Below are 26,915 nucleotides of genomic sequence, written 5' to 3'. Positions count from 1 at the left end.
TGGTGCACGGGGAATCGGCAGGTATGCCACAGCCAGGACCGGGTTTAAACCATCTCAGAACTCCCAGGACCTGGCGCAGAATCCATGTTTGGAGTCTGAAGGTGAGCTTGGAGGCAGGCACCCATAGGAGGTGTGGGCCAAGGCCAGGCTCCTCAGACTTAGTGTGTCCACAGCTGGATGGCAGCCTGCCACCTGACAGCCGCCTGGAAAACAACATGCTGATGCTGCCCTCAGTCCGGCCCCAGGATGCTGGCACCTACATCTGCACTGCTACTAATCGCCAGGGCAAGGTCAAAGCCTTTGCCAATCTGCAAGTGCCAGGTAAGACAACCCCCACCGCCAGCATTGGCAGTACCCTACCTGGAAGGCATTGACTAATGGTTCCCTGTGCTCTCTATTGGCAGAGCGGGTGGTGCCCTACTTCACCCAAACCCCCTACTCCTTCCTGCCACTGCCCACCATTAAGGATGCCTACAGGAAGTTTGAGATTAAGATCACCTTCCGGCCGGACTCAGCTGACGGTAAGCAGGCAAGAGGCTGACAAGGGAGACTGGGGTGGAGAGGGGAACCTGGTGGAGAATCTGCCAGGTGGCCTGAACCTTCCCTGCCTGGCCTGGGGTCTCCCGCTCTGGGTCCTCGCTTGTGCCTGCTCTCTGCTCCCTGCCCTCAGGTGGCTCCCGCTGCAGCCTCCTCTTTGCCCTCTGCCATCCTGGGCGCACCATGTCCAGGCCTCCTGTCCCCATTGCTGCTCCCTTCTCCCTATTCTCCCACTTCTCACTTCATCCTCATCTCTCTCTCTCCTCCCTTTCGGGTTCTGACTTTCACTGTCCAGGCCTCCTTCTTTATTCGGGTGAGTCTCTGCCTCTCTCACTCGCTTCCGGGGGACCCTACAAGGGTGTGAAGCAGTCAGTATCTATTTCTTGTCGGGGCTCCTAGCAAGACCTTCTGTCAAGGGTGCCAACCCTGGGATGGCAAGAAGGCCAGGCTGTGGGAGGAGCACTCGAGGGAGGAACAGCAGCCAGAGCATGGACAGGCCCCAGGGTTTGGTTCCTACCTATGATGGGGGTCACAGGGAGCCCGTGGCTAGAGGGGGGCCCCTTACACTGCTGTGACCACCAGGAATGCTGCTGTACAACGGGCAGAAGCGCACCCCAGGGAGCCCCACCAACCTGGCCAACAGGCAGCCCGACTTCATCTCTTTCGGCCTTGTGGGTGGAAGGCCCGAGTTCCGGTGAGACCCTCAGCCTCCCTGTTTTAGGGGAGGAAGGGCTGGGGGGCTGCCCAGAGGACTGAAGTCCAGGGGTCACTGTCCTATTTCCACAACGGAGGCTCTGGGAGAAGGAGCGCTTTCACGATCACGGTCACTCTGGGTGACCACCCAGCCCGCTGGAGGAGCACAGTATGCCAGTAAGGTGGAGGAGCAAGCCAGCCTCAGACCTGGGGCTGCTGCAGGCCAGGTTTCATTCACTAATTCATCCATTGAGCAGGTACTCAGCAAACACACACCATGTGCCAGACCCTGATACAGACTCCATTCTTGTGCTTAAGGAAATGTCACCCTTGCTGGGAATCACAGGTCATAAACAGAGAGATTGCAGAGGGAGGACTCGGGCACAGTGAAGACAGGTACCAGCAGAGAGTGCCAGGGCTGCTCCAGAAAGCTGCCAGGCAGTACAGGGAGATAGCTGGGAGGGGTCACGGCTAGGACGAGCTGGTGCTGGACACAGCAGGCATAACAACCAGGGCAGTGCCAGAGCTGAGGCTGCAAGAGCAGGTACGGCTCCCCCTCTGGTACCCCTCCAAGGCCCTCCCTATAAACCCGCCACCCACTCTCTCCTGCCCTACCCTCCACCCCACTGAGCAGGTTTGACGCAGGCTCTGGCATGGCCACCATCCGCCACCCTACACCGCTGGCGCTGGGCCAGTTCCATACAGTGACCCTGCTGCGTAGCCTCACCCAGGGCTCCCTGACTGTGGGCAACCTGACTCCAGTCAACGGCACCTCCCAGGTGAGCTCAGGCCCCCGGCATTAACCCCAGCCCTCAGCCTGGCCTGCCCTAGGTCCGCCTGCCAGTCCTGCCTTCTCTGCCTCTCCAGGGCAAGTTCCAGGGCCTGGACCTGAATGAGGAGCTGTACCTGGGCGGCTACCCTGACTATGCAGCCATCCCCAAGGCAGGCCTGAGCAGCGGCTTTGTCGGTGAGCCTGGGCTGGTCCTGCAGGGCATGGGCAGGCTTCCCAGCAGCCAGCCCCAGCCACGGGCTCACCCTGCCCACCCGCTTGCCCACAGGCTGTGTCCGGGAACTACGCATCCAGGACGAGGAGATCATCTTCCATGACTTCAACCTCACCGCACACGGCATCTCCCACTGCCCCACCTGTCGGGACCGGCCCTGCCAGGTGATCCCACACCCATTACGGGTATCCCCCTGACTGCCCCAGCCACTGCCCTTGGCCAGGGCCAGCCCCTGTGGGGAGAGGGAAGGACAAGGGTGTGCTCGGCCTGACTCCTGGGGGCTGCTTTGCAGAATGGAGGCCAGTGCCACGACTCAGAGAGCAGCAGCTACATGTGCGTGTGCCCGGCTGGCTTCACCGGGAGCCGCTGCGAGCACTCACAGGCCCTGCACTGCCACCCAGGTGCGTACCCCAGGCTGCCACACCACTGTCACCCCCAGGTGCCCATCTTCACCATTGCCACCCTTTCTTCTCCATCCATAGCCCACCCCCATCACTCCTAGCTGAGAGCACCCCACTCTCCCTAGATAACCTATCCCCCCCAGCTCTGCCAGCCAATGACCCTCCCCCACCAGCACGGCTACTCAGGTGTCTACACCCCACCATCTAGTTCACCAAGGATTCACACCTTTCCCATCCTGCCCACCTAGTCCTTCCCAAGTGCTGACCACCTAGCCATCTTATAACTCAGGCACATGGTACCCACATCTTGTTACCCAATACTGTCTTTCAAGATTACCATAGACACACAGAGCCATTTTGACACCCCCCAGCCTCCTGGACAGCCTTCCCAGCCTGGCTTCAGTCCCAGCTAAGGCCTCCTGTGTGCGATAGACTGGGCTTTGACATCAGGGTCCCACCCCTGCTGAGTCATCTCAACATCCTCCTCACTGACCCATGTGTCCCCCAGAGGCCTGTGGGCCAGATGCCACCTGCGTGAACCGGCCCGATGGCCGAGGCTACACCTGCCGCTGCCACTTAGGCCGCTCAGGGGCAAGATGCGAGGAAGGTGAGTGGAATCAGCCTCTCAGTGGTGGCTGGGCAAGCTTAGCAAGACCCCCCGACTAAAATGGACCCTACAAAAGTAGCCCAGAACCAGCACAAAGTCACCTGGCTACAAGCACCCCCATCCCCAAGCCTGAGTCCCTTACATGAGGGTCCCTAGACAAGACCCTTATCTCACTGGGTTTGCTGCCAGCCTAGTGTGTGATGTCCAGGCCAGAGGCTCTGGGGCTGTCCCAGCTGCCACCCAGCTCGTTCTGTGATAGGCAGGGGTCCCAGAGCAGGGCTGGGCTCCTTCCCCCCAACTCCGGGTTCCTGCTGCTGAGTCCTGAGCTGTGACTGTCACCGCAGGTGTCACAGTGACCACCCCCTCCATGTCGGGCTCCGACTCCTACCTGGCACTGCCTGCCCTCACCAACACACACCACGAGCTACGCCTGGATGTTGAGTTCAAGCCACTGGCACCCGATGGGATCTTATTGTTCAGCGGGGGAAAGAGTGGGCCTGTGGAGGACTTTGTGTCCCTGGCCATGGCTGGCGGCCACCTGGAGTTCCGCTACGAGTTGGGGTCAGGTAAACACCAGGCAGCAGAGGCAGAGGAGACCCTGAGTGCCAAGCTCTGTGTCCTCCTTGACCTGTCATACTCTACAGGGGCAGGGAGGAGGAGACCTGGGGGTCAGCCACCCATGGTCTCCTGCTGCTACCTGTGCCTTGCTGTGTGTGATGCTAAGCACGTCCCCAGAGCTCTCTCAACCTTGGGTTCCTCATTTGGCATGCCCAACAGCCATGGGAAGTTCCCTGTCCACTCAAGTCTCCATCGCTCTCTGGCGGCCTCTCCCCACTGCCCCATACAGGACTGGCCATTCTGCGGAGCCCCGAGCCACTGGCCCTGGGCCGTTGGCACCGTGCATCTGCTGAGCGCCTCAACAAGGATGGCAGCCTGCGGATAAACGGAGGCCGCCCTGTGCTGCGCTCCTCGCCCGGCAAGAGCCAGGGCCTCAACCTACACACGCTCCTCTACCTGGGCGGCGTGGAACCCTCTGTGCCGCTGTCTCCAGCCACCAACGTGAGCGCTCACTTCCGTGGCTGTGTTGGTGAGGTAAGGAGTAGCCCCAGAGAAGGAGTGGGGCAGAGGAGGGCAGGCTGAGCCACCATCTGCAGCTCACCAGGGCCCTGGGACTGTCCGCTTCACCCGTTTCCTCCTGTCTAAAATGGAGACAACACATGAGAACACCGAGGGATCTGTGCAGGGGGATAGGTGTTCCTTACAGCAGGTGCCACCCGGGTGTCTCTGGTCCCCTTCTCACGTGCGAAGGGGTCTCTCAGCCACCTCTGCTGCCTCCTCCTGCGTGGCTCCCTCATGCCCCTGCCTTCTGCTCCCCTTCAGTTCCTCGACGTCCCTGTGCCCACAGGTTTCAGTGAATGGCAAGCGACTGGACCTTACCTACAGCTTCCTAGGCAGCCGAGGCATCGGGCAGTGCTATGACAGCTCCCCGTGTGAGCGCCAGCCTTGCCAGAATGGTGCCACGTGCATGCCCGCTGGCGAATACGAGTTCCAGTGCCTGTGTCGTGATGGCTTCAAAGGTAGGGGTGCTGACCAGGCACCAGGGGGGAGCAGCACCTCCAGTCATGCCCACCACGCGTTCACCTCCACCCTGATCCACAGGAGACCTCTGTGAGCATGAGGAGAACCCCTGCCAGCTCCACGAGCCCTGTCTGCATGGGGGCACCTGCCAGGGCACCCACTGCCTCTGTCCCCCTGGCTTCTCAGGCCCACGCTGCCAGCAAGGTACCCAGTCCTGGCTTCTCTCCACCGTCCTCTTGGGACCCTGGGCTGGACCGAGTGCCCAGTGGAGCCATGCCCACCGACTAGAGCCTGGTCTTTCCCACAGGTCCTGGACATGGCACAGCAGAGTCCGATTGGCACCTAGAAGGCAGCGGGGGCAGCGGTAGGCGCTCGACATGACCAGCCAAGGAGGCCGGAATGCTGGGCTTCCCCCACCCTTCGCCCCATTCCCCAGTTATCCCATGCTCTTAAGTCTAAGACAATAGGCCCATGTGAGGGGCTCACTGGGCATGGAAAGGGCAAAATACAGAAGGGCACCGTGCCCATGCCCAGAGTTGTGTCCTGCCCCACGCTGACTGGCAGGGTGACCATGGACAGGTAGACCCACTCTGACCCGTTTGCTGCTCTGTATTCCTGCATTCAGTCATTACCCATCATCATGTGCCCATCCTGGCACACAGTGGGAACAGAAAAGAACAGATGAGTGAGGTGGGACCCTGGTTGTCAAGGAGTCCACCATCTGTTTCAAACTGAAGTTAAACATAGCAAGCTCTGTGCTAGCTCCTCTGTAGATACATTGTTTACTCACCACTGGTATAATAGGAAAATGGGTAAGTGGTTAAGAGTGCGGACTCTGGAACCAGCCTGTCTGGGTTCAAATTCTAGCCCTGCTACCTCATAGCTGTGTGGCGTTGGGTAGGTGACTGAACCTCTCTGTGCCTCGGCCTCCCCATGTATAAAACAGACATAATCTCTTCCCAGAGATTTTGGAGACAATTTTGCCTAAGAATAAAATTGTTGATTGTATTGAGCATGCTCAGAATATTAACCATCTGATCTAGAAGATTAACTTCTGTGAATTTTGTGTCTTCCTCTTAAAAAAAAAAAAAAGACTTTATTTGAAAAGCAGAGCTATAGGCAGGAGTGAGAGTGGAGGACAGAGAGAGATCTTCTGCCTGCTGGTTCACTCCCTACATGGCAGTAATGTTCCTTAAATGGCTGCAACAGCCAGGAGTGGGCCAGGCCAAAGCCAGGTAACTAGAACTTCATCTGAGTCTCCCACATGCGTGCAGAGGCTCAGGTACTTGGGCTATCTTCCACTGCTTTCCCAGGGACACTAACAGGGAGCTGGATTGGAAGTGAGGCAGCTGGGACTTGAACCAGCGCCCATATGGACAACCAGCATCTGAGGCTGCACAGCACGCTGGCCCTAGATGTTGTGTCTCACTGAGTGTGTCCTCCCATGTAAAACTGACAGAGCACCAAGGCTCCCAACCACTGCACACCAATGTCCAGGCGACAACCTATCTCAGTCTGCTCAAGATGAAGGGCTTTATGGAGCTGTGGGACCTGCCAAGCCATAGCCAGACAGATCCTGGCAACTAGGGGCAGGGGCCAGCCCACACTGGCCGAGCCGACCTCGTGAAATGAAATGCATAGGATTGCAGCAGAAACCCAGCTGAGCAGAAATTTATCCACACATACTTATATGTGTCATCCCTGTGCTGCTTTATTAACACAGTAAATAACATGATAGTGAGGGTCCTAATAGTGACCACAGTGTCAGGACAGTAATAAATGCCCACAGTACTCCAAGTGTCTACAGCCTGGCATGGGGTGAGCAGTGATGGCAGCCTCGGGAAGGAGTGAACGAGAACAGCCGAGTAGGTTACCACCCAAGTTCCCAGGCCCCTGAACCAGTTGATGGCTACTTGAATGCCCAAGGACTGTAGGTTCAGAGCCCCAGCAGTGGAGGTAGGGATGGAGGTAGGGATGGAAGCTCTAACACCTGAGGCAAGTCCACAGATGGCTCACCCCTCTCGCTCCTTCCGTTTCCACAGACGCCCCCGGCCAGTATGGAGCTTACTTCTATGATGGCGGCTTCCTAGCCCTCCCTGGCCACATCTTTTCCAGAAGGTGAGCATGCTCTAGGAGAACCCCAGGGCCTGGAGGGAGAGTGGGACTCCTGACTTCTGTCCCCTCAACTCCTCTTCCCCTGCTCACAGCCTCCCCGAAGTGCCCGAGACCATTGAGCTGGAGGTTCGCACCAGCACGGCCAGTGGCCTCCTCCTCTGGCAGGGAGTGGTGAGTGTGGGCTTGCTGGGTTTCTGGGGCAAGTGGCTGACCTCCTGCTGGCCAGGACATTGTGGAGAGAGAAAGGGGGCCTCTGCCTTCCAGGCTGGGGAGCCCCCAGAGACCCTGTGTTTTTCCGGCAGGAGATAGGCAAAGTCAGCCGAGGCAAGGACTTCGTCAGCCTTGGGCTTCAGGACGGGCACCTTGTCTTCAGGTAGGTCCTTCGCCTGCTCAGTTCCCAGTGCCACCTCCCACCACCACAACCATCCCCACCTCCACCCTGTCCTGACTGACACTCTGGGGTCTGTGACCACAGCTACCAGCTGGGCAGTGGGGAAGCCCGCCTTGTCTCTGAGGACCCCATCAATGATGGCGAGTGGCATCGGGTGACAGCACTGCGGTGAGAGAATGTGGCTGGGCACTCGGGCAGGGGGCCCCAAGTTTTAGAGTGGGACTGGACACCCCCACTGTGGACAGGGAGGCAGGCATTGAGCCCTGCAGAGAGAGGGCTCAACCGAGTTGAGATCAGGAAGGAAACTGGATTGCTGGGGTCCAATCTCTTCCCCAGCAGGCACTAAGGAACTCAGAGGGCAGGGGCAGCTGGGATCCCTTGGGTGGGCCCAGGAGGATGGGCAGTCTGTGGTAGTGACCTGACCCAGTTTCACTGCAGAGAGGGTCGCAGAGGCTCCATCCAGGTGGACGGTGAGGAGCTGGTCAGCGGGCAGTCCCCAGGCCCAAATGTGGCAGTCAACACCAAGGGCAACATCTACGTGGGTAAGTTCCTGGGCTCAGGTCTGCTGTAGGCCTGGAGCTGCCCTCGGGACAAGGGGGGTACAATGCACCTGCCCTACCTCCCATGCTGGGCTCTGAGCCAACAGATGCTCTTGCTTCTCTTCCCACAGGCGGAGCTCCCGACGTGGCCACCCTGACCGGAGGCAGGTTCTCCTCGGGTATCACAGGCTGTATCAAGAACCTGGTGCTGCGCTCTGCCCAGCCTAGTGGCCCACCCCCCCAGCCCCTGGACCTGCAGCATCGTGCCCTGGCAGGAGCCAACACGCGCCCCTGCCCGTCATAGGCACCTGCCTGCCTCCCCTTATGGACTCCTGGGTAGAGCCTAACCCAACCATGTCGAGTATATTATTATTAATATTATTATTATGAATTTTTGTAAGAAACCGAGGCGATGCCACGCTTTGCTGCTACCGCCCTGGGCTGGACTGGAGGGGAGAGTGGCACCACCATGCACACCTGGGCAAAACCACAGAGCTGGTGGGTGGGCAACCCAAATGGGAACAGACTCCTCAGAACACCACTGTGACGTGGAGTCCAATGCAGTGGCCCAGAGCTGTTCCCATGCACCCGCCCAAGGGCCCCTCCAGGCAGAGCCCGGATGCCCATCTCAGCAGCCCTTTCCAGCCTCTTACTGTGCGCGCCCACCTCAGCTTCCATCCTGGTGCTCACTGGCTACGTGAACAGGAGGGTGTGGCAGGAGCCGTGGCCACCCCCTCTGCGCCGGGAAGCTCTCTATGTCTGCTGTGGAGCAGAAGGCAGCTCCCCCTCCCCCAGCCCACGTCCTACCCCTCCTCCCACGTCCTAGCCACCTACCCCTGACAGCCTCCCCTCTCCCACTGAGCTCCCCACCCCGTCCTGCACACCTATCCCACACACACAGTCCAGGGCCCCTAACCACAGGGGCTGCCTGGAAACCCCCACTCCCCAGGAGCTGCTCCAGGCAGAGCCCAGCACTGACAGGCCCTCCACACACACCAGGCCTCAGCCCCCCTACTCATCTGGAAGTGAAGGCCCAGGGGCCGAGGGGGCTGCTGATGGGGGAGGCCAGGAGTTATGATTGGGAAGGGTAGAGGGGAGATATGCCAGTCCTGCCCCAGCTATGGGAGCCCCCAGGCTGGGAGGCTGGGATACCTGGCCTCTGTGTCCTAGGAGGGACCCTCCTGTGGTCTTTGTCTTGATTTTTCTTAATAAACGGTGCTATCCCCGCCAGGGCTGCTCACACCCTTTTATTGGGGTTTGGCTCCAAAGTACCCGGGGTGGGGCAGAGAAGCTGCTGGGGTCCAGGAGTGAAGCAAGTAGCCCATGTCCTGTGCTGCCCTGATCCTGAAGAATCAGAGGCCTGGTCACTTCCTGCAGCTCTCACCAGCACCCTGCAGGGCAGCACTGGTCCCACCTCCCCAAGGAGCAGGCTGAGTTTCACAGGGTTGAGTGACCCACCCCAGCCAGCCAGCCAGCCAAGGGGTCACAGAACCCAGGGTCAGCCTGACCCTACAGCCCACTCTCCATCCTTGGACATCCACAGCCTCTCTAAGCATGACCTGGGATATCCTGGAAGCGTGGCCCACTGAGTTGGAGCCCCCCAGGGACAACCCGGCTGGGACAGGCACGGCAGACAGGGTGGGCTGCACTGCAGCAGAGGCCACAGACGGCAGGCTGCCGGGCCAGCCAGCCAGAGGAGCAGCAGCACCAAAGGAAGGCCAGGAGGAGGCCGGCGCAGGCCAAGAGCAGTGAAGAGGCCAGGAGCCTATGACCTGCAAGAAAAAAGGATCCACTCAGACCTCAGCCCTGGACCACCAGCCCTGTCCCCCACTACATAGGATTCTGATGGGCAGGGCAGGACCAGCTCCTACCTTGCAAAGCTGTGTCCTGGGGTGCACGGCCCCAGGCCTCTGGGGGACTCCCCTGAGATGTAATCTGGAGGGTTCCTGCAGACCTGAGAGGCGGGGACTTGGAGCTGTCCATGGCAGAGCTTCCTGTGTGGCTGGGCACTGGGGAGGGAGCTGCAGAGGGAAGAAACTAAAGGACTACACAGAACAGCCCTTTCCAGGGTCACTCCCGTGCTTCCCAGGGTCCCACAAAACCCCACAGTATTTCTGGATGCAGAGAAGGGGAGATCACACAGCTAGAAATGGCTCCAGGACCTGGGCTGGAGACTGGAGGGCTTCCCCAGGAGATGTGCACAAACCCTGAGTTTGCTGAGCACCAAGCACTGGGCTCTGTATGGTGGTTGACAACACAGAAAGCCTCATCACCCCATTTCACAGATGGGGAAACCAAGGCAGTGTCAGGTTCATCCTTCCACTCTTGCGTTTCTCAAGCATCTGCAGTACCTCAAACGTGGCTCTGGAGACTGGGGGTGGGGGAGCACAACGGGGAGCAAAAGAAAAGTGACTTTACCATATCCACTGCTGAATATATCCTTTGTCAAGTACAGGGGGGAGCACAGCACATTAAACCACTGCTTGCATTGCCTGCTTCGCTTCTGATCCTGCTCCCTATTCATGCACCCGGGAAGGTAGTAGTCGATGCCCTAGGTTCTTGGGCCCCTGCACTCACAGGGGAAGACGAACGGACTTCCAGGAACCTGGCTTTGGCCTGGCCCACCCCAACTGATGCAGCCATTTGGGGAATGATCCAATGGGTGGACAATCTCCCTTTCTCTTTCTCTCTCCCTCTGTCACTTTAAAATACATAATTTTTTAATAGAGATGGGACTATGAAGAAAAATTAGCAGGAAGAGAAGGCAAGGCATGCTGGGTAGAGGTGGGGTTACCTTCTCTGTGATAAAACATACATGCGTTTGCCATTTTAACTGCTTTGTTCTAAGTGTCCAGTTCCATGGCAGCAAGCCCATGCTCACAGGTGCACAACATTCACCCCTGCCCATCTCTCCAGAATGCTGTTTTGTCCTTTCAAACTGGAGGTTCCTACACCCCAGCCAGGTCTCTAGGGGCCTCTTCAAGCAGGATCCCTTGGTGTCTGTCCTTTTGTGTTTGCCTTGTAGCACTTGGCATAAGATTCTGCCATCCCTGTTATAATCCCCTGCCACACACTGGGGAACAAAGAAGCAGAGGCCTGCTGGGAAGCAAGGGAATAACCTGAAGAAAAAAAAATCCCCATGTGGGACAAACAGCTCATGAAAGGCCAGGTGGCAGGACAGTCACAGGAGAGGACATTGGGAGGACTGCGTAGAGGGGCAGGGCGTGCGCCCTGCGCCAAAGCAAACCTGCAGGAGACTTCAGGAGGCTTGCTGTCCCTGAGAGAGATGAGAAGTGCGAAGACTTTGAGTCAGGGCTTGCTGGAACACACAAGCCCCACCCGTAACAGGAGGAGGTAGACAGCAGCAGGGAGAACGGAAAAGCCAGCTGTCCCACCCCTCAGCACTGGAAGGATGTGACAGTGTGCAGCACCTGGCAAGAGTGGCACTTTGCTTCCGCCGTCTTCTCCCCCATAATCCCAGTGCCAGTCTCATCAAGAGTCACCAGGTCCACCCTCCCAGTTCTGTTGACCAGAGCCTCCCGCTGCAGCTGTCTTGAGCCCTCTACCCCCCACGTCTGGCTCAACAGCGTCCACCGCTAAACAGTCCTCTGGAAACGGGTAAGCCGAGTCATCTGCGTCATCCGAGCTCTAAGTGGCCTGACCTTCAGGACCTTGGTCAGAACCCCTTCCTGCTCTCACTTCCTCTCTCCTGCTGTGCGCTTGGCTGCAGCAGGAGGACTTGGAGCACAGCTGCCTTCCCAGCTGGTGAGGAGGGACAAAACCACACCCATCACTGACCTCTGCAATTGGCCGGTGCCCAGGAGGCCTGGTCACTGCCGTCGCCACAGTTGTCTATGCTCCAGCGATCACACACCAGGCTCGGGGGGATGCACTTGCCATTGTGACAGCGGAAGTAGGCCCCACAGGGTCCTTGGGTAGAAGGGGGAAGTTGAATGAGGATTCCAGGTTGGGCCTGTGGCCTACAGTGAGAGACTGGAGGTGTGGGGGGAGGCAGATGCTGTGGTACGGCTGCTGTCACCCACAGGGTGGACAGAGAGCTGGCCAATTGTGATTCTCATGGGCAGCTGACATGCATGGAGGTCCTATTCTGTCCAGGCAGAGTGCCAAACACTTCACTCTCAATCCATCTAATCCTCACGACCACCCAGTGTGGTGAGCACTGTTGTGTGGGAAGTACTCTTGTGTGGTACAGTGTAGTAAGCACTGTTTCTAATCCCATTTTACAGATAGGAAGACTAAAGCACAAGTAGACTTGGTCACCTGACAGAAGCCATACTCCGCAGGCCGGATTGGAGGCTAGGACATAAATACCCGCTGTGGCTCACAGTGGGAGTCTATGTCTATGTGTGTGTTTGCAGGTGTGTCTCTGTGTGTCCCTGTGTGTCCTGTGCCTCTGCTTTCTGTAGTTCAGCCTCCGTGTGTCTGTGTGCATCCGAATGTGTGTTCTATCTGTATGTGTGTCTCTGTGTGTACATCTCTGCCTTTGTGTGTGTGTATTTGTAATATGTCTGTGTGTATGTGCGTCTTTGTGTATGTATGTGTTTGTGCCTCTATGTGTGTCTGTGTATATGTATGTATGAGGTACATGTATGTGGTATATGTGTGTCCCTGTGTGTGTATCTGTGTGTGCCTATATCTATGTGAATATATGTGCATTTTTTAAAGATTTATTCCATTCTCATTTGAAAGGTAAGAGCTACAGAGAGAATGAAAGGTGGAAAGAGCGAGAGAAAGAGAGAGAGAGAGAGAGAGCCTTTATCAGCTGGCTCACTCCCCAAATGGCTGCAATGGCCAGAACTGAGCCTGTCTGAAGCCAGGAACCTCTTCTGGGCCTCCCACATGGGTGCAGGGGCCCAACGACCCGAGCTGTCCTCTGCTGCCCTCCCAGGCCGTAAGCAGAAAGCTGGATAGGAAGTGAAGCAGCTGGGACTTGAACCAGCATCCACATGGGATGCCAGTGCCACAGGCAGAAACCCAGCTCACTAAGCATGGTGCCAACCCCTGTGTATATATTTTTTATGTGTGTGTCTCTGTGTGTTTGTGTCTCTCTGTATTCCTCTGTGTGTGTCTGTGTGCCTCTCTGTATCTATTTTTCTATGTGCATATGTGTGTATGCGTATTTGTATGCATGTGTCTGTGTGTGCACACCCTAGAAATATCCCCACGAGCCCGAACATGCCAAGCAAAGCCACAGCTCTGCAGTTTCCGGCAATTCTTTTGTTTTTTTAAAGATGTCTTTAAAGATTGATTGGTTGGTTGGTTTGAAAGGCTGATTTACAGAGAGAAGGAAAGACAGAAAGATTCTGTGTCTGCTGGTTCACTCCCTACAACGGCCAGAGCTGAACCAAAATGAAGCCAGAAGAAGCTCCTGGCTCTTCTTCTGGGTCTCCCATGTGGGTGCAGGGTCCCAAGGCTTTGAATCATCCTCTGCTGCTTTTTCAGGCCACAAGCAGGGAGCTGGATAGGAAGTGGAGCAGCTGGGACACGAACCAATACCCAGCCTTATGATTCAATGGTTAAGCTGCTAATCAGGGTGCCAGAGTCCTGTATCGGAGTGCTAGTTGGAGTTTCAGCTGCTCTGCTCTGATCTAGCTCCCTGCTAACATGCCTGAGAAGGCAACAGAAAGTGGCCCAAGAACTTGGGCCTCTGCCACCCTACACGGGACAGCCAGATGGAGATCCAGGCTCCTGGCTTTGGCCCAGTCATTGCTGTCGTTTGGAGAGTGAACCAGTGGATGGAAGATCCCTTTCTCTGTCACCTCTGCCTTTCAAAACAACACAAATAATTGAAAAGAGGATGGGAGGGAGAGCGGGTAAAGAGAGGGGCAAAGAGAAAATATCTTAGAACAGGAATGCCTGGTGACATGAGGGAGTCACATGTGTCACATGTGAGTGTTGTTCTGGGCAGGTGTGCAAGCACCGTGCAGGTACCTGTGGGTATAAGTGACAGAGATGGGGCATGCAACACGAGAGCCTGAAATGAGCTGTTCTTCCTTCTGACAATGAAACTGACTAAAGCCAGGGTGGGGAGAGGGCTTCACTATTGCCCATTACAGAACCCAATGCTGCCCAGCACGGAGCAGTACAACCCGAGCCACCCTGGCTGACAGTGGCATCATGGGCGGGCAACTAGAGCTAGGAGAAAGGAGAGAGTGAAGAGAATAGACTAGGTGGTGCTGGGGTCCCATCAGCCAGGAGAGCTGTCTGGCTAATAGCCCAGTAGATACCTTGGCTCTTGCTACAGACCCTGGAAGGGGTCCCCAGGCACAGTCAGTCAGTGCCCCAAAGGATCTAAGTTCCACATCCCAGAACCAGGGGATGGGACCGAGAGGAGCGACCAAGAATCTGAAATCTAAAACTCAAGGATGGTCATTTGGCCCAGTTGTTAAGCCACTGCCTGGAACACCCACATCCCGTGTCACATTATCTCATTGCCTGAGTTTGAGTTCCAGCTCTGCTTCTTCCTCTTTCTTTCTTTCTTTTCTTCCTTCCTTTCCCTCTTTCTTTTTTGTTACTGTTGCTCTTTAAAGCTTTTTTTTTTTTAATTTGAAAGACAGTGACAGATAAAGAGAGACATTCCATCTGCTCATTGAAGGACTGTCCATAGCCAGCCAAGTCAAGGCCAAGTCCTTGCTGAGCCTGTACCGGCCCTCGGAGAACCCATGCACCTAGTCTGGAAGCAGTCCCAAGCCCTCATGTATTTCTCCAGCCCAACTGTCCTGCTGGAAACTGTGGTCAAGCTTTCCATGGTTCTAAAACCCGCTGCACTTTGGGAGCACATCTGCCCACCACCACTGCAAACAACTTCTGTTGTCATATAGCAAGGGGCTCCAGTTCCAAGGGAGCCAGCTGGCACTAAAGCCTTGAACTCCAGTGAAGCTAAAGGGCATTTCCCCAACACTTCGTAAGGTTTTATTCACCTTCCCTGAACCCCTTGCTTCATCTGCAATCACAAGGGTCAGAACACTGCACAGTAGGGTTGCTGTGGGGCCTGGATTAGAGTCAAGATCACTGCTTAAGAAGCAAGGATGAGAGCCCAGAACGGTAGCCAAGCGGCTACTGCCCTCTTCTTGCACTCACTGCTGGGATCCCATACGGACACCGGTTCTAATCCTGTGGCCCTGTTTCCCATTCACCTCCCTGCTTATGGCCTGGGAAAGCAGTCAAGGACAACCCAAAGACTTGGAACCCTGCACTTGCATGGGAGACCTGGAAGAATCTCCTGGCTCCTGGCTTTGGATCAGCTCAGCTCTGGCTGCTGCAGCTGCTTGGGGAGTGAATCAACAAACAGAAGATCTTCCTCTCGGTCTTTCTTCCTCTCTGTATATCTGACTTTGTAATTTAAAAATTAAAAAAAGTAAGGATGATTCATTCCATTCAGAGAGGCCCATGCCCTCTGTGCCAGAGTTTCTGTTACTCACACGTGTAAGAAACAAACTTATATGTGCAAAACCTGTGTCCTGGCTGAAGGGGTGACCAGGACACAAGAACACATTGTGTGTGTGTGTGTGTGTGTGTGTGTGTGTGTGTGTGTGTGTGTGTGTGTGTTGTGAACTGTGTAGGAGTGTACACCCAAGTGGACTGCCTATGTGTGAATGTGTACCTGTCAGGGCATGGGCAGGGCTGTGTACACCCAGGGAAGCCAGGGTTACAGGGGTTGTCTCTTGGGGTGTGGAGCATCCCTCACTGTGCCCCCCGCCCCATGCAGCCCTTAGTCACCACCCCTTCCTTTGGCAGGACCCAGCCTTATGACTTGCGCTCCCAAGGCCCCTCCAGTCCCTGGTTTCAGGTCCTGGCCTTCAGCTCCAGCTCACCCAACCGGAAAGAGGTGACTTCACCCACGAAGTCCACTCGGGGCTGGCGGCCTCTGGTGACCAGGCGCAGGCCAAGGAAGTGTCCAGACGAGATGACAGGGACGGGAATGGTCAAGCCACAGAGAGGGGTCCCCAGGGGTTGGGCCGCCTCAGGTGGGCCCTCGTAGAGCTGCAAGTAGGAGCCAGGGACGCAAGGGTCTGAGGGCTCTGGGGTGGAGGCATTGGGAGCTGGGAGCGTCGGGGACGCAGACATCAGACTGTAGACCAGGAAGAAGCGGAACTGGAGGTGGATCCTGTCACCAGGGTCTGCTGCCTGTATCCAGAGCTTACAGTCGGTGTCCGGAGCCACGAAGTAGAACTTGCGTGACGTGGAGTGTGAGCGCAGCAGCATGCCGGGTCCCTGCCACGTCTGCCCGCACAGGTGCACCAAGTCGGCTGTGGAGAGAGCACTGACCCTGGAACCCACGCCCTGCTGCAGAACTGGCTCCGCCCCTGCGTGCTGGGGTCTCAACCAGGTCTCTTGCTCCCCGCAGAGCTCCTGATTGGGTAAACGGATGAATAAGCAAGCTCAGAATGTTGGTGAAGAATAATACATGATTTCATTTCATTCAAATCAACAATCCCTTATTCGGAAGTTTTAGATGTGTTCCAGAAATTTCCAGTTCTCCCAAAACCTGTATAAGCCACACATGCCACACTACAGTACAGCCCTCTAGCAGCTCTCTGGTCGATCTCTACAGAAACAGAATGAACACAGAGTGACCTGGGGGGCAAATATGACAAACAGCCTCCCGTCAGACCAGGTCAAGTTTCAAGTAAACTGGGCCGTGGCCTGGCAGCTAAAGTCCTCGCCTTAAGCATGCCAGGATCCCATATGGGCACCGGTTCTAATCCCAGCAGTTCACTTCCCATCCAGCTCCCTGCTTGTGGCCTGGGAAAGCAGTCAAGGATGGCCCAAAGCTTTGGGATCCTGCGCCTGAGTGGGAGACCTGGAGGAAGTTCTGGCTCCTGGCTCCTCTCTGTATATCTGGCTTTGTAATAAAAATAAATACATTTTTTTTTAATTTTTAAGTAAACTAGTTAAGAGCAAAACAAAAATGATTTCTAGAGACTGTTAATATTTTTTTGAATCACAACAAAGGCATTGCATAGGTAAGATCTATTTATTGGAACATCAGAGTTATAAAAAAGAAAGAGAGAGATTATCCATCCTCCGATTCATTCCCCAAGATCCCACAATGGACAGAACTGACCCAGGCCAAAGCTAGGAGCCGGGAGCTTTATTTGAGTCTCCCACGTGGGTGGCAGGGCCCAAGCATTTGGACCCATCCCTCCCCTGCCTTTTCCAGACCATTAGCATGGAGCTGGACAGGAAGTGGAACAGTGGAGGAGGAGAAATAGAGAGGAAGATCTTCCATCCGATGGTTCACTCCCCAAGTGACCGCAATAGCTAGTGCTGTGCCGATCCGAAGCCAGGAGCCAGGAAGTTCTTCTGGGTCTCTCACACAGGTGCAGGAACCCAAGGTTTTGGCCTGTCCTCCCCTGCTTTCCCAGACCACAAGCAGGGAGCTGGATGGGAAGTAGAGCTGCTGGGATTAGAACTGTCACCCATATGGGATCCTGGGTATGTTTAAGGCAAGAACTTCAGCCGCTAGGCCACGCTGCCAGGCCCAGCCCAAAATATTCTTATTGGAACAGGACTTTCGTAAGGATTCAATGAGATCATGTGTAAGTGCTCAAAGGGGCTGTGGTTGCTGCTGTGACACAGCAGGAAGAGGAAGAAGGTTTTTTAATGTGAGGAAGGGGCACCAGTGGGCCAAGGTGGGCTGAGGCTCTTTGCAGAAGAAATCTCAGGACATAGGAGCACTTCCCCCCCGTCTGTACAGAGCTGCTAAGTGCCTGGCGCTGAGCATCTGGCACAGTTCATCCTATTCTGCACACACAGTTACAACAGTCCTTCCAGGGACAGGGACCTGTCACTGCTCCCATCTCGCTGCCAAAGACACTGAATCTTACCTGTAAGGATGACCTCAAGGGTGCCGGTATAGGAAGTGGCAGAGTGAGTGCGTGAACACAGGGCCAGGTAGTTCCACAGCCCACACTGCTTTCCAATGCCAGACTTGAAGGCTGCTCTGCCTACACTCAGCCTCTGCTTCCAGGAACATCCCAGAAGAGAATGGGGTGGAGTTGGGGGCTACCCAGCAAGATCAACATCAGGGTTTCCCAGCCTTTCCCAGTTCAAGGGGTCCCAACCCACCAGGATGAATACTGGTTGGGGAAACACAGCCTCTCAGGGCACTGGGGGTCCCCACCTAGCCCCTTCACACTCACCGGTCTCCAGGGCAGACACAGCCAGGGTGGCTGCCCCGAGCAGGAGCAGCCTTCCGCATAGCTGAGGAACACACACCCCCATCCAGGCTTTGTGTGCCCAGCCACAGCACACCCTGCAGAATTGTTAAGTTGGGGTCTTTGAGGAGACTTGGTGGTGCGGGGCTGGCCAAGCCAGGGGAGAGGAGTATGCCCAGCTCTCCTGGCCTCCTCCCTGCGATCTCCGGGCACCCCCTTCCAGATCCTCCTCTCCTGGGTTATGAGTGCGTCTAGGGTTGCCATGGAGATTTGGGGCCAGGACTGGAGCTCCGGGAGAGAAGGCCCGAGAAGGATGTCAGTTCACCCCCTGCTGGACAAGAACCAGGAAACCCAAATCCGGGTGAGCCCCAGGACTTCCGGGATCCGAATCTACAATCCCAGCAGCTGTCTTCCAAGTTAGCGACACCTCAGGGATTTGAGGGCAGCACAAGGCACCAAAGGAGCACTGAGCTGGGAGTCTGCTCTCTTAATAAAGCATCACTTGGCCACTCCTTTGCGCTCACGGTTCTCTCTCCCTGCTGTGCTGTGTGTGGCTTCCTCCTCCCAGCCATCTGGTTCTGGCCCACACGCACCTTCTCAGACCCCACGCCCTAGCCAGCTCCCAACCCGGTCACTTCGTCTGCTCTTCCTGAATGTGTCATCTCGGCACTCCCTGGAATTCTTTTTGCTTCTTTATTTCTTGTTGATTTGCATACGGTGCCCGTCGGCCACCACTAAAGTCATGTTCTGTGAGTGTCCGGCTGACTTTGGACTCCCTAGGTCTTAGCCCAGCTTCCTGGGTGTCTGCTGTGTGTCAGAGAGCAGGCATCCAGGAAACAAACAAAAGGCCGCCCTTTTGCTGGGTGTCACTTCCCGATGCATAAAAGTCAAAGAGCTTTAAATCAGGTTTTTCCCAAACTTGTGATTAGTGGAAGTATGTTTCAAATTAATCCCTTTATGTGGGACCTTTATTTACATAACAAACTTGTCAAGCTTTATATGCTCATCTATAAAAGGGGATAATGATAATGGCAACGTTAACTTTCATGGCAAGGATTAAGTGGCTTAAGACAAGTGGGGCCTGTCACATGCTATCATGCCCAATGCATGTCGGCTGGAACAATGGTGGTTGGCTTCACCGCCTTCTTTAGCTATCTCTCCATATATATATCTATCTATCTGTTTATTTTTAAAGATTTTTTTTAATACAAAGTCAGATATACATAGAAGAGAGACAGAGAGGAAGATCTTTCACCCAATGATTCACTCCCCAAGATACCACAATAGTCAGAGCTGTGCTGATCCAAAACCAGGAACCAGGAGCTTCTTCAGGGTTTTCCACATGGGTGCAGGAACTGAAGGCTTTGGGTCATCCTCAACTGCTTTCCCAGGCCACAAGAGGGAGCTGAATAGGAAGCGGGGCTGCTAGGATTAGAACCGGCACCCATATGGGATCCCACCGGAGTGTTCAAGGTGAGGACTCTTGGGCTAGGCCACCACCCTCACTGGACCCTCACTGCCTTATTCAAACAGAGGTGCTCTGCGCTGTGGGTCGAGGAGGTGGAGGCTACCGCAGCCCCAGGAGGTAGCCTCCCGATCAGACTTCGGAGGCCCAGGATGCTAGTTAAAGCCTCTGCACGTGATGGTCTGCACTGGCTCTGTGAGGCTAGCACTATGTGATGTTGATTACCTGCTGTGTATCAGGGTCAAGGCCAGACCCTGTTGGCCTCCAAGAGACTGCATCTGTCCTGTCCGGGAGGCTGGCTGTGGGGTTCATAAAGACTGCACTTGTTGGCCAAAGAAATCACTGTTTTAAAGTTTCAGGGGTTTTATTTTCATTTTTTAAATTATTTTCATCTTATTCAAATCTTATTCAAAAGACAGACAGGGACATGAAAAGAGACTTCCCACCTGCTGTTTCAACTCTCCCAAATGCTTTCAATAGCCAGGGCTTATTAAAGGCAAAGACCTGGTGGGTCTCAGGACGGGGCGTCTCATGCCTGGATCCCGGACAGCCACCATGAACACATGGTGAGCCGGGGAGCTCTGGGGATTTGGTTCTTTGAGTCGCTGCTTAATTAGCTCCAGGTTGAACCCATTGTGCTTCTTGGACCTGAAACAGGCAGTAACTCTTCCTTTGTAAAACTTGTAATCACTAATAATACTGACCACCAAATACCAGTCCATGGAGAAGCTATGGCTTGGGGCTTGTCCTGCAAAAGTAGCTCCAACAGCTGGCTAATGTGTCAACTGGTAATGCAACAGAGTAGATCAGGCACGACTGAGCAAACCTTAGCCCACAAGTAAAACTAGAAACCAGGAGGGAGCAGAGGTCATGCCGAGCTAGGCTCTTGTACCTACTGGTCTGCGGGAGCCAGGGACGCTAAGCCACAGTGTCTAAGGCAGAGTTCGGGACAAGGGAGGGGCTGTGCCAAGCTGAGTCAGAGCATCCACTGGCAGGCAAGTCATCTATGGCTGGGAACAGGCCCGGTTGGGGAGCAAAGGGGACAACCCTAGCTGGGCTGAGGTTCCCACCAAGAGGTGCGTGGCCTGGAAGGGGGGGCTGCGTTCTGATCTGGAAACAGTTGTAGTCTCCCTTGGCACAAGGTGGACTGGGATTGGATACACCGAACTGGGTCAGACTCCAACACCCTCTGGTGTCCTGGAGGACCAGGGCAGATGTGTGATGCACTAGGCAAGGTCTCAAACCCCTACTGAGCCATGTGTGAGCTATATGTGGGTATGGACAAACCATGGCTGGGCTGGAACATCCACCAGCAAGAACCAGATTGGGTGGAAGGCCAGTCAGGAAAAGCCACAGTTCCTGCCATGACAGGAGGTGGACTGAGTAGGGTTGGCTCATGGACCCACTGGTAAGCGTGAAACCTGGCATTGGGAGAGGTTCTGATGGAGGAGCCTGGGCAACTCCTCTGACAGGACACAGACCCGGCAGGTCAGCACAAGAAACATGATAGGAAACAGCCCAGAAAAGGCCATGGAAAGCTACCCACTGGCATACAATTGGCAGACGTGGGGGCAAGACCAGGCTGAATCTGTCCACATCATCCACTGGCAAATCCAGGCACCAGTGTGGGTCGACCCAGGTTCAGTCGCAACAAAGACTAGTGCACAATATGGAATGCCAAGATGAGGTTGCCTGTACCAGAAGGGACTGCAGCGCCCAACCAGCCTGAGAACAAGAAAGGAAGTGGGCAGAGCCAGCAGGGGAATAAGGGAGGGTTCCTTTGCTGAACAGCTACTTCCGCAGAAGAGCATGGGCTGGGATGGGGGCAGACCAGACTAGGCAGAGCTACCACACCTGTGCGCCTCATGTGGACTAAATCAGGGAAAAGCCAGGCTGGGCTGATTATTCCTACTGGTGCAAACAAAATTAGAGTGGGTGAGGGTTGTTTGGGCTTAGCCACAGCATCAGCTGGAATCTGGGAGTGGGAGAGGCCTGGGAGGGAAATAGTGGGCTCATCCCTCTTGGGTTACCACTTCCACGGGAGGACATAAAACTAAGATAGTGGCTGGGGTGGAATGGGGTGTGGGACAGACTGGATTACTGCTACACTTACTGGCAAACCAGGGTAGGGGGCAGGCCTGGTGGGGATTATTGTGGGTTGCTCCAACTAGGCTGCAGCTCCCACTGGTTTATGTGAGGGCCAAGTTTGTGCTGGGCAGAACCAGGCTGGACTGCAACACCCATTGGTTCCAGTGGAAGTCGGGAGTGAAAACAGAACCAACCCAGCAATTGCAACCACCAGCTGATTGGGGCGATGGACGGTGCCAGGCCCTGTACTTGTTAGCACATACAAGAAGTTTCTTTGGAGATCTTCCTAATCTAAATGCTGGACTCAGAACCCTAACGAAGAAAAGAGAGAAGACAGAACAGGTCAACCAACCATCTCAGCTATGATGGACTATGTCAATCAGTGGATTTTTCAAAGACCTCATAGTGCTTGGAGTGGCAAGATTGACAGCAATTCATAACTGTTGCAATATCAAAACCACTTGAGCAAGAACCTCAGAGCATGCCCTACATCTGGGACCTGGGGAGGGTGGGAAATTGGGTGGGCCTTCTCCCTTAGTACCCCCCCCTTTAAACATGAAGGTAACAATATGAAAAACACACTAGTCTTATCTACTTTCCTGTAGCCCTTGAACCTTCTTACCCTAATTAACTATGTAAAGATTGTCAAAATAAAATTTTACATTAAAAAAAATAATGAAAGCAAAGATTTGGAACTCAATCTGAGTGTTCCATGTGGGTGACAGGGATCCAAGTCCTGAGCTATCAATGCTCCCAGGATGTGAATTAGCAGGAAGATGGACAGGAAATGGAACAGCCAGAATTTGAACCCACAACTTTGAAAGAGTCATAAAGAAATGTTCCAACTGCTGATCCCCCCCCCCCAAATAGCTGCAAACAGCCAGGACTGAGACAGGCCCACCAGCCACTGGGAACTCCAGGTGTCTTGTGTGGTTAGCATGGAACCGAGTCCCGGAGCCACTGCCTGCTGCCTCCCGGGGTACAGGAAGTTGGACTGGAAGCACAGGACTTGAACCCAAGCCCTCTGGTGTCCCAAGCAGCACTTTAACACACCTTTCACAGTCACACTTGGTCCATTTCAAAATTGTAGAGTTCAGTGGTGCAATAATATGAATGCTTAACAGCACTGAACTATATATTTAGGAACAGTTATGTGGTGAACTCTGTATATAAATCTTTGCTTATTTATTTCAGAGACAAAAAGAGCCGTCTGCCAGTTCACTCCCTAAATGCCATAATGATTAAGGCTGGGCTACACCAAAGCCCAGAAACTTAACCTAGACCTTCGGCGTGGGAAGCAACAACCCTGTTACTTGAGCCACAAAATGTAATTTTCTTCTTTTAAGAATTGATTGTGCGTCCAGCATGATGACTTAATGGCGAAATCCTCACTTTGCAGGCGCCAGGGTCACATCTGGGTGCCAGTTCGTGTCCTGGCTGCTCCACTTTCGAACCAGCTCCTTGCTTATAGTCTGGGAATGCAAAAGAAGATGAGCCAAAGCTTTGGGACCCTGCACCCTTGGGGGAGACCTAGGGGTTCCTGGCTTAAGACTGACTCAATTCCAGCTGTTGTGGCCATTTGGAGAGTGAACTAGCAAATGAAAGATCTCTCTCTCTGCCTCTCCTTCTCTGCGTAAATCAGATCTGCCTTTCCAATAAAAATAAATAAATCTTTTTTTAAAAAAATTGTCGGGCCGGCGCAATAGCATAGTGGTTAAAGTCCTCGCCTTGCATGCATCAGGATCCCATATGGTCATTGCTTCTAATCCCAGTGGCCCTGCTTCCCACCCAGCTCTCTGCTTTGGCCTGGGAAAGCAGTCGCGGACGGCCTAAAGTCTTGGGACCCTGCACCCACATGTGGAAGACCCAGAAGAGACTCCAGGTTCCTGGCTTCGGATTGGCTCAGCTCCAGCCATTGTGGTCACTTGGGAAGTGAACCATCGGACGAAAGATATTCCTCTCTGTCTCTCCTCCTCTCTGTATCTCTGCCTTTTCAATAAAAATAAAATAAATCTTTTTTAAAAAATTAAAAATAAATTTTAAAAAATTGTTAGGAGTCCAGCACAGTAGCCTAGCAGCTAAAGTCCTTGCTTCTGGCTCGTAGCTTTGAATTGGCTCAGCTCCAGTCGTTGTAGCCCCTTGGGGAGTGAACCAGCAGATGGAAGATCTTTCTCTCTGTCTCTCCTTCTCTCTGTAAAATCTAACTTTCCTAAATAAATAAATAAATAAAATCTCTAGAAAGATTTTACACCCGCTGGTTCACTCCCCAAATGACTGCAACAGCTGGAGCTCAGCCAGTCTGAAGCCAGAAGCCAAGTCTTCTACATAGGTGCAGGGTCCCAAGGACTTGGGACTATTATCAAGTGCTTTTTTAGGCAACAAGCAGAGAGTTGGACCAGAAGTAGAGCAGCCAGGGTATGAACCAGCATCAATACAGAATGCCAGCACTTGGAAGTGGAGGATTAGCCTGCTGAGCCATAGTGCCAGCCCCCAAACAAATCAACCTTTCAAAAAAGGGCGTAGTTGGGGCCCAGCACAGTGACCTAGTGGTAAAAGTCCTTGCCTTTGAACGTTACTTGGGCCCTGGGATCCCATATGGGTGCCAGTTCTAATCCCGGCAGCTCCACTTCCCATCCAGCTCCCTGCCTGTGGCCTGGGAAGGCAGTTGAGGACGGCCCAAAGCCTTGGGACCCTGCACCCGTGTGGGATACCCAGAAGAAGTTCCTGGCTCCTGGCTCAGGATCGGCATAGCACCAACCATTGCATTCACTTGGGGAGTGAATTATCGGACGGAAGATCTTTCTCACTGTCTCTCCTCCTCTCTGTATATCTAACTTTGTAATAAAAAAAATAAGTAGAATTTAAAATAAAAATAAATAAATAAATAAATAAATAAATAAATAAATAAAAATGGCATAGTGGTTAAAGTCCTTGCCTTGCAAGCACCAGGATCCTATATGGGCACCGGTTCTAATCCCGGCAGCCCTGCTTTCCGTCCAGCTCCCTGCTTGTGGCCTGGGAAGGTAGTAGAGGATGGCCCAAAACCTTGGGACCCCCACACCCAATTGGGAGACCCCGAAGAGCTCCCGGCTCCTAGCTTCGGAATGGCTCAGCTCCAGCCATTGCAGCCGCTTGGGGAGTGAACCATTAGATGGAAGATGTTCCTTTCTGTCTCTTTTCCTCACTGTATATCCGCTTTTCCAATAAATAAATAAATAAATAAAATCTTTTTTAAAAAGATAAATAATGAATACATCTTTTCCTTTTTAAAAACAAAGATTTATTTTTTAATTGGCAAGGCAGATTTCTAGAGAGAAGGAGACACGAGAGACAAAGATCTTCCATATGCTGGTTCACTTCCTCAAATGGCCACAACAGCTGGAGTTGAGCCGATCCAAAACCAGGAGCCAGGAGCTTCTTCTGGGTCTCCCATGCAGGTGCAACATCCCAAGGCTCTGAGCCGTCCTCAACTGCTTTCCCAGGCCACAAGCAGGAGCTGGATGGGAAGTGGAGCTGCCAGGACATGAACCAGCACCCAAGTGGGATGTCAACACTTGCAGTCAGAGGATTAGCCAATTGAGCCATTGTTCTAGCCCTAAATACATACTTTTGAGTTGATGTTGTGTTCATAATTTCATCCTTTGAAATGACTTATACCTCCTAAGCCACAAAGCCTAGCCCTTGTGGAAAGCTCCCAGTCTGGTAGGGGCTACAGACTAAACAAACAAAACCAGTCCTTTGCTCAATTGCAAGCCTAACTGTACCATGGACAGGAAGTGGGTGTGGGAAGTCAGGAAAGGCTTCCCGGAGGAGGGCGTTTGTGAGCTGGCCCTGAGGGCTGCATCAGAGCCAGGCTGACCATGTCCTAACCACATGCAAGCAGGGGCCTAGGCCCATTGCAGTCTCAGAGGAGCTCACTGTGGGAGCAGGCTTTGGGAGAGACTCACGGCACGGAACAGCAGAGGCGGCAGCCCTGGCACTTACAGGTCTGCCGGTTCCCTACCGCTTCAAGGTCCCACCTGCCACAAGCAGGGACAAGCGCCTCGTACACCTGTTCCCGTATCTGAGGCCTACTTTGTGAGTGTTAACAATGTGCTGGTCCCTGGCTAGGAGCCTGCCACATGCATTCTTTCTTTCTTTTTGAAGATATATTTATTTGTTTGCAAGCAAGATATGGAGAGAAAGAAAGAGACAGAGAAACAGAGATCTTCTATCTGCTAGTTTGTTTCACAAATGGCCACAATGGCCAGGGTTAGATTAGGCCAAAGCCAGAAGCCTGGAGCTCCTTCTGGGCCTCCCATGCAGGTGCAGGGACCCAAGCACTTGAGCCATCCTTGTCTACCTTTCCAGGCACATTAGCAGGGAGCTGGATCAGAAGTCAAATAGCCAGGACTTGAACTGCTTGCCAATGTTAATGTTACCAACAGTGGCTTTGCTTCAATGATGAGGCGCTAATAATAAACACATCTGGCAGAACATTCCCCCAGGCCACCCATTCTAGCTGTGTGACCTCTGGGCAAGTGACTCAGCTCCTCTGTGCCAGAGTCTCCTCACTTACAAAAGGGGGGAAATTCCAAATTATCTTATCTGGGTTAGGGAAAGGATTAAAGTTAAAACCCAGAAATTCCTTGTTCAAGAATCACTGACCTCAGCATAAAGCACTGGAGATATTTTCGGGAAGAAAACACACACACACCCTCTAACCTTATAGAACTTAGGTTTCAATGGCAGATAAACAATTGAAATGTTCGCTATAATAAACCGTGACAGACACCAGGGAGGGAAAAGCCATAAAGCCAGGCGGGCAGAGGGGAGAGATCAGAGGAGCCTTTCCACAGAATGACCCAGGAAGCCTCGGGGGAAGTGAAGGTCTGAGAGGAGAGAGCCAGCCTGGCAGATATCTGACAAAGAACATTCCAGGGAACTTGGACTAGCAGGTGCGAAGGTCCTGAGGACAGGGAGAGAGTGCAGGGCTCCAGGGCTCACAGTAAGGACTGGGGCTTCTTCCCCAACTGAGGCGAGACTAGAAGCCACTGCCTTAACCAGGAGGCTCTGTGAATAATAAATGTGGAAATGAGGGTGTCCTGGGCCAGGGTAGTGAGGAGTCAGATTCTAGACATTTTAAAAAGGTGTATTCAGATTAATGGAGAGAAGGAGAGACAGAGGGAAAGATCTTCCATCCGCTGGTTCAATCCCCAAATGTCCTCAATGGCTGGGGCTGGGCAGGGGTTGAAACCAAGAGCCGGAAGCTTGTTCTGGGTCTCCCACATGGATGCAGGGACCCAAGCACTTGGGCCCTCTTTGGCTCTTTTCCCG

At 54.0% G+C, this 26,915-nt stretch overlaps 2 protein-coding genes across 2 annotated transcripts in view; one reads left to right on the top strand and one right to left on the bottom strand.

Moving 5' to 3' along the window:
* The window catches only part of HSPG2 (heparan sulfate proteoglycan 2), a 60,960-nt gene extending 52,245 nt beyond the window's left edge, over positions 1-8,715 (top strand). The window contains exons 78-96 of the mRNA XM_040987631.1: positions 174-321; positions 405-521; positions 1,120-1,231; positions 1,865-2,009; positions 2,098-2,197; positions 2,289-2,398; positions 2,527-2,635; positions 3,144-3,242; positions 3,587-3,808; positions 4,090-4,334; positions 4,648-4,819; positions 4,902-5,024; positions 5,128-5,184; positions 6,863-6,938; positions 7,028-7,110; positions 7,245-7,308; positions 7,411-7,494; positions 7,765-7,868; positions 7,997-8,715. Of these exons, the coding sequence (XP_040843565.1) occupies positions 174-321; positions 405-521; positions 1,120-1,231; positions 1,865-2,009; positions 2,098-2,197; positions 2,289-2,398; positions 2,527-2,635; positions 3,144-3,242; positions 3,587-3,808; positions 4,090-4,334; positions 4,648-4,819; positions 4,902-5,024; positions 5,128-5,184; positions 6,863-6,938; positions 7,028-7,110; positions 7,245-7,308; positions 7,411-7,494; positions 7,765-7,868; positions 7,997-8,169 (2,343 nt within the window). The 3' untranslated portion in view covers positions 8,170-8,715. The remainder of the gene's footprint in view (positions 1-173; positions 322-404; positions 522-1,119; positions 1,232-1,864; positions 2,010-2,097; positions 2,198-2,288; positions 2,399-2,526; positions 2,636-3,143; positions 3,243-3,586; positions 3,809-4,089; positions 4,335-4,647; positions 4,820-4,901; positions 5,025-5,127; positions 5,185-6,862; positions 6,939-7,027; positions 7,111-7,244; positions 7,309-7,410; positions 7,495-7,764; positions 7,869-7,996) is intronic.
* Positions 8,716-8,876: 161 nt separating this feature from the next.
* LDLRAD2 (low density lipoprotein receptor class A domain containing 2) lies at positions 8,877-18,113 on the bottom strand. Its single transcript, XM_040987630.1, has 5 exons — positions 18,032-18,113; positions 15,701-16,135; positions 11,664-11,795; positions 9,737-9,886; positions 8,877-8,884 (listed from the first exon to the last, which is right to left on the bottom strand). The coding sequence occupies exons 1-5, from the start codon at positions 18,111-18,113 to the stop codon at positions 8,877-8,879; spliced, it is 807 nt and encodes a 268-aa protein (XP_040843564.1).
* Between the last annotated feature and the right edge of the window lie 8,802 nt (positions 18,114-26,915).

Source organism: Ochotona curzoniae, unplaced genomic scaffold (genome assembly GCF_017591425.1).
Source record: "Ochotona curzoniae isolate NIBS_2020 unplaced genomic scaffold, NIBS_Ocur_1.0 contig_4792, whole genome shotgun sequence".
Classification (NCBI taxonomy): Eukaryota; Metazoa; Chordata; class Mammalia; order Lagomorpha; family Ochotonidae; genus Ochotona; species Ochotona curzoniae.
Note: the sequence above shows the minus strand (reverse complement) of the source record. Positions and strands in the feature narration are given on the sequence as shown.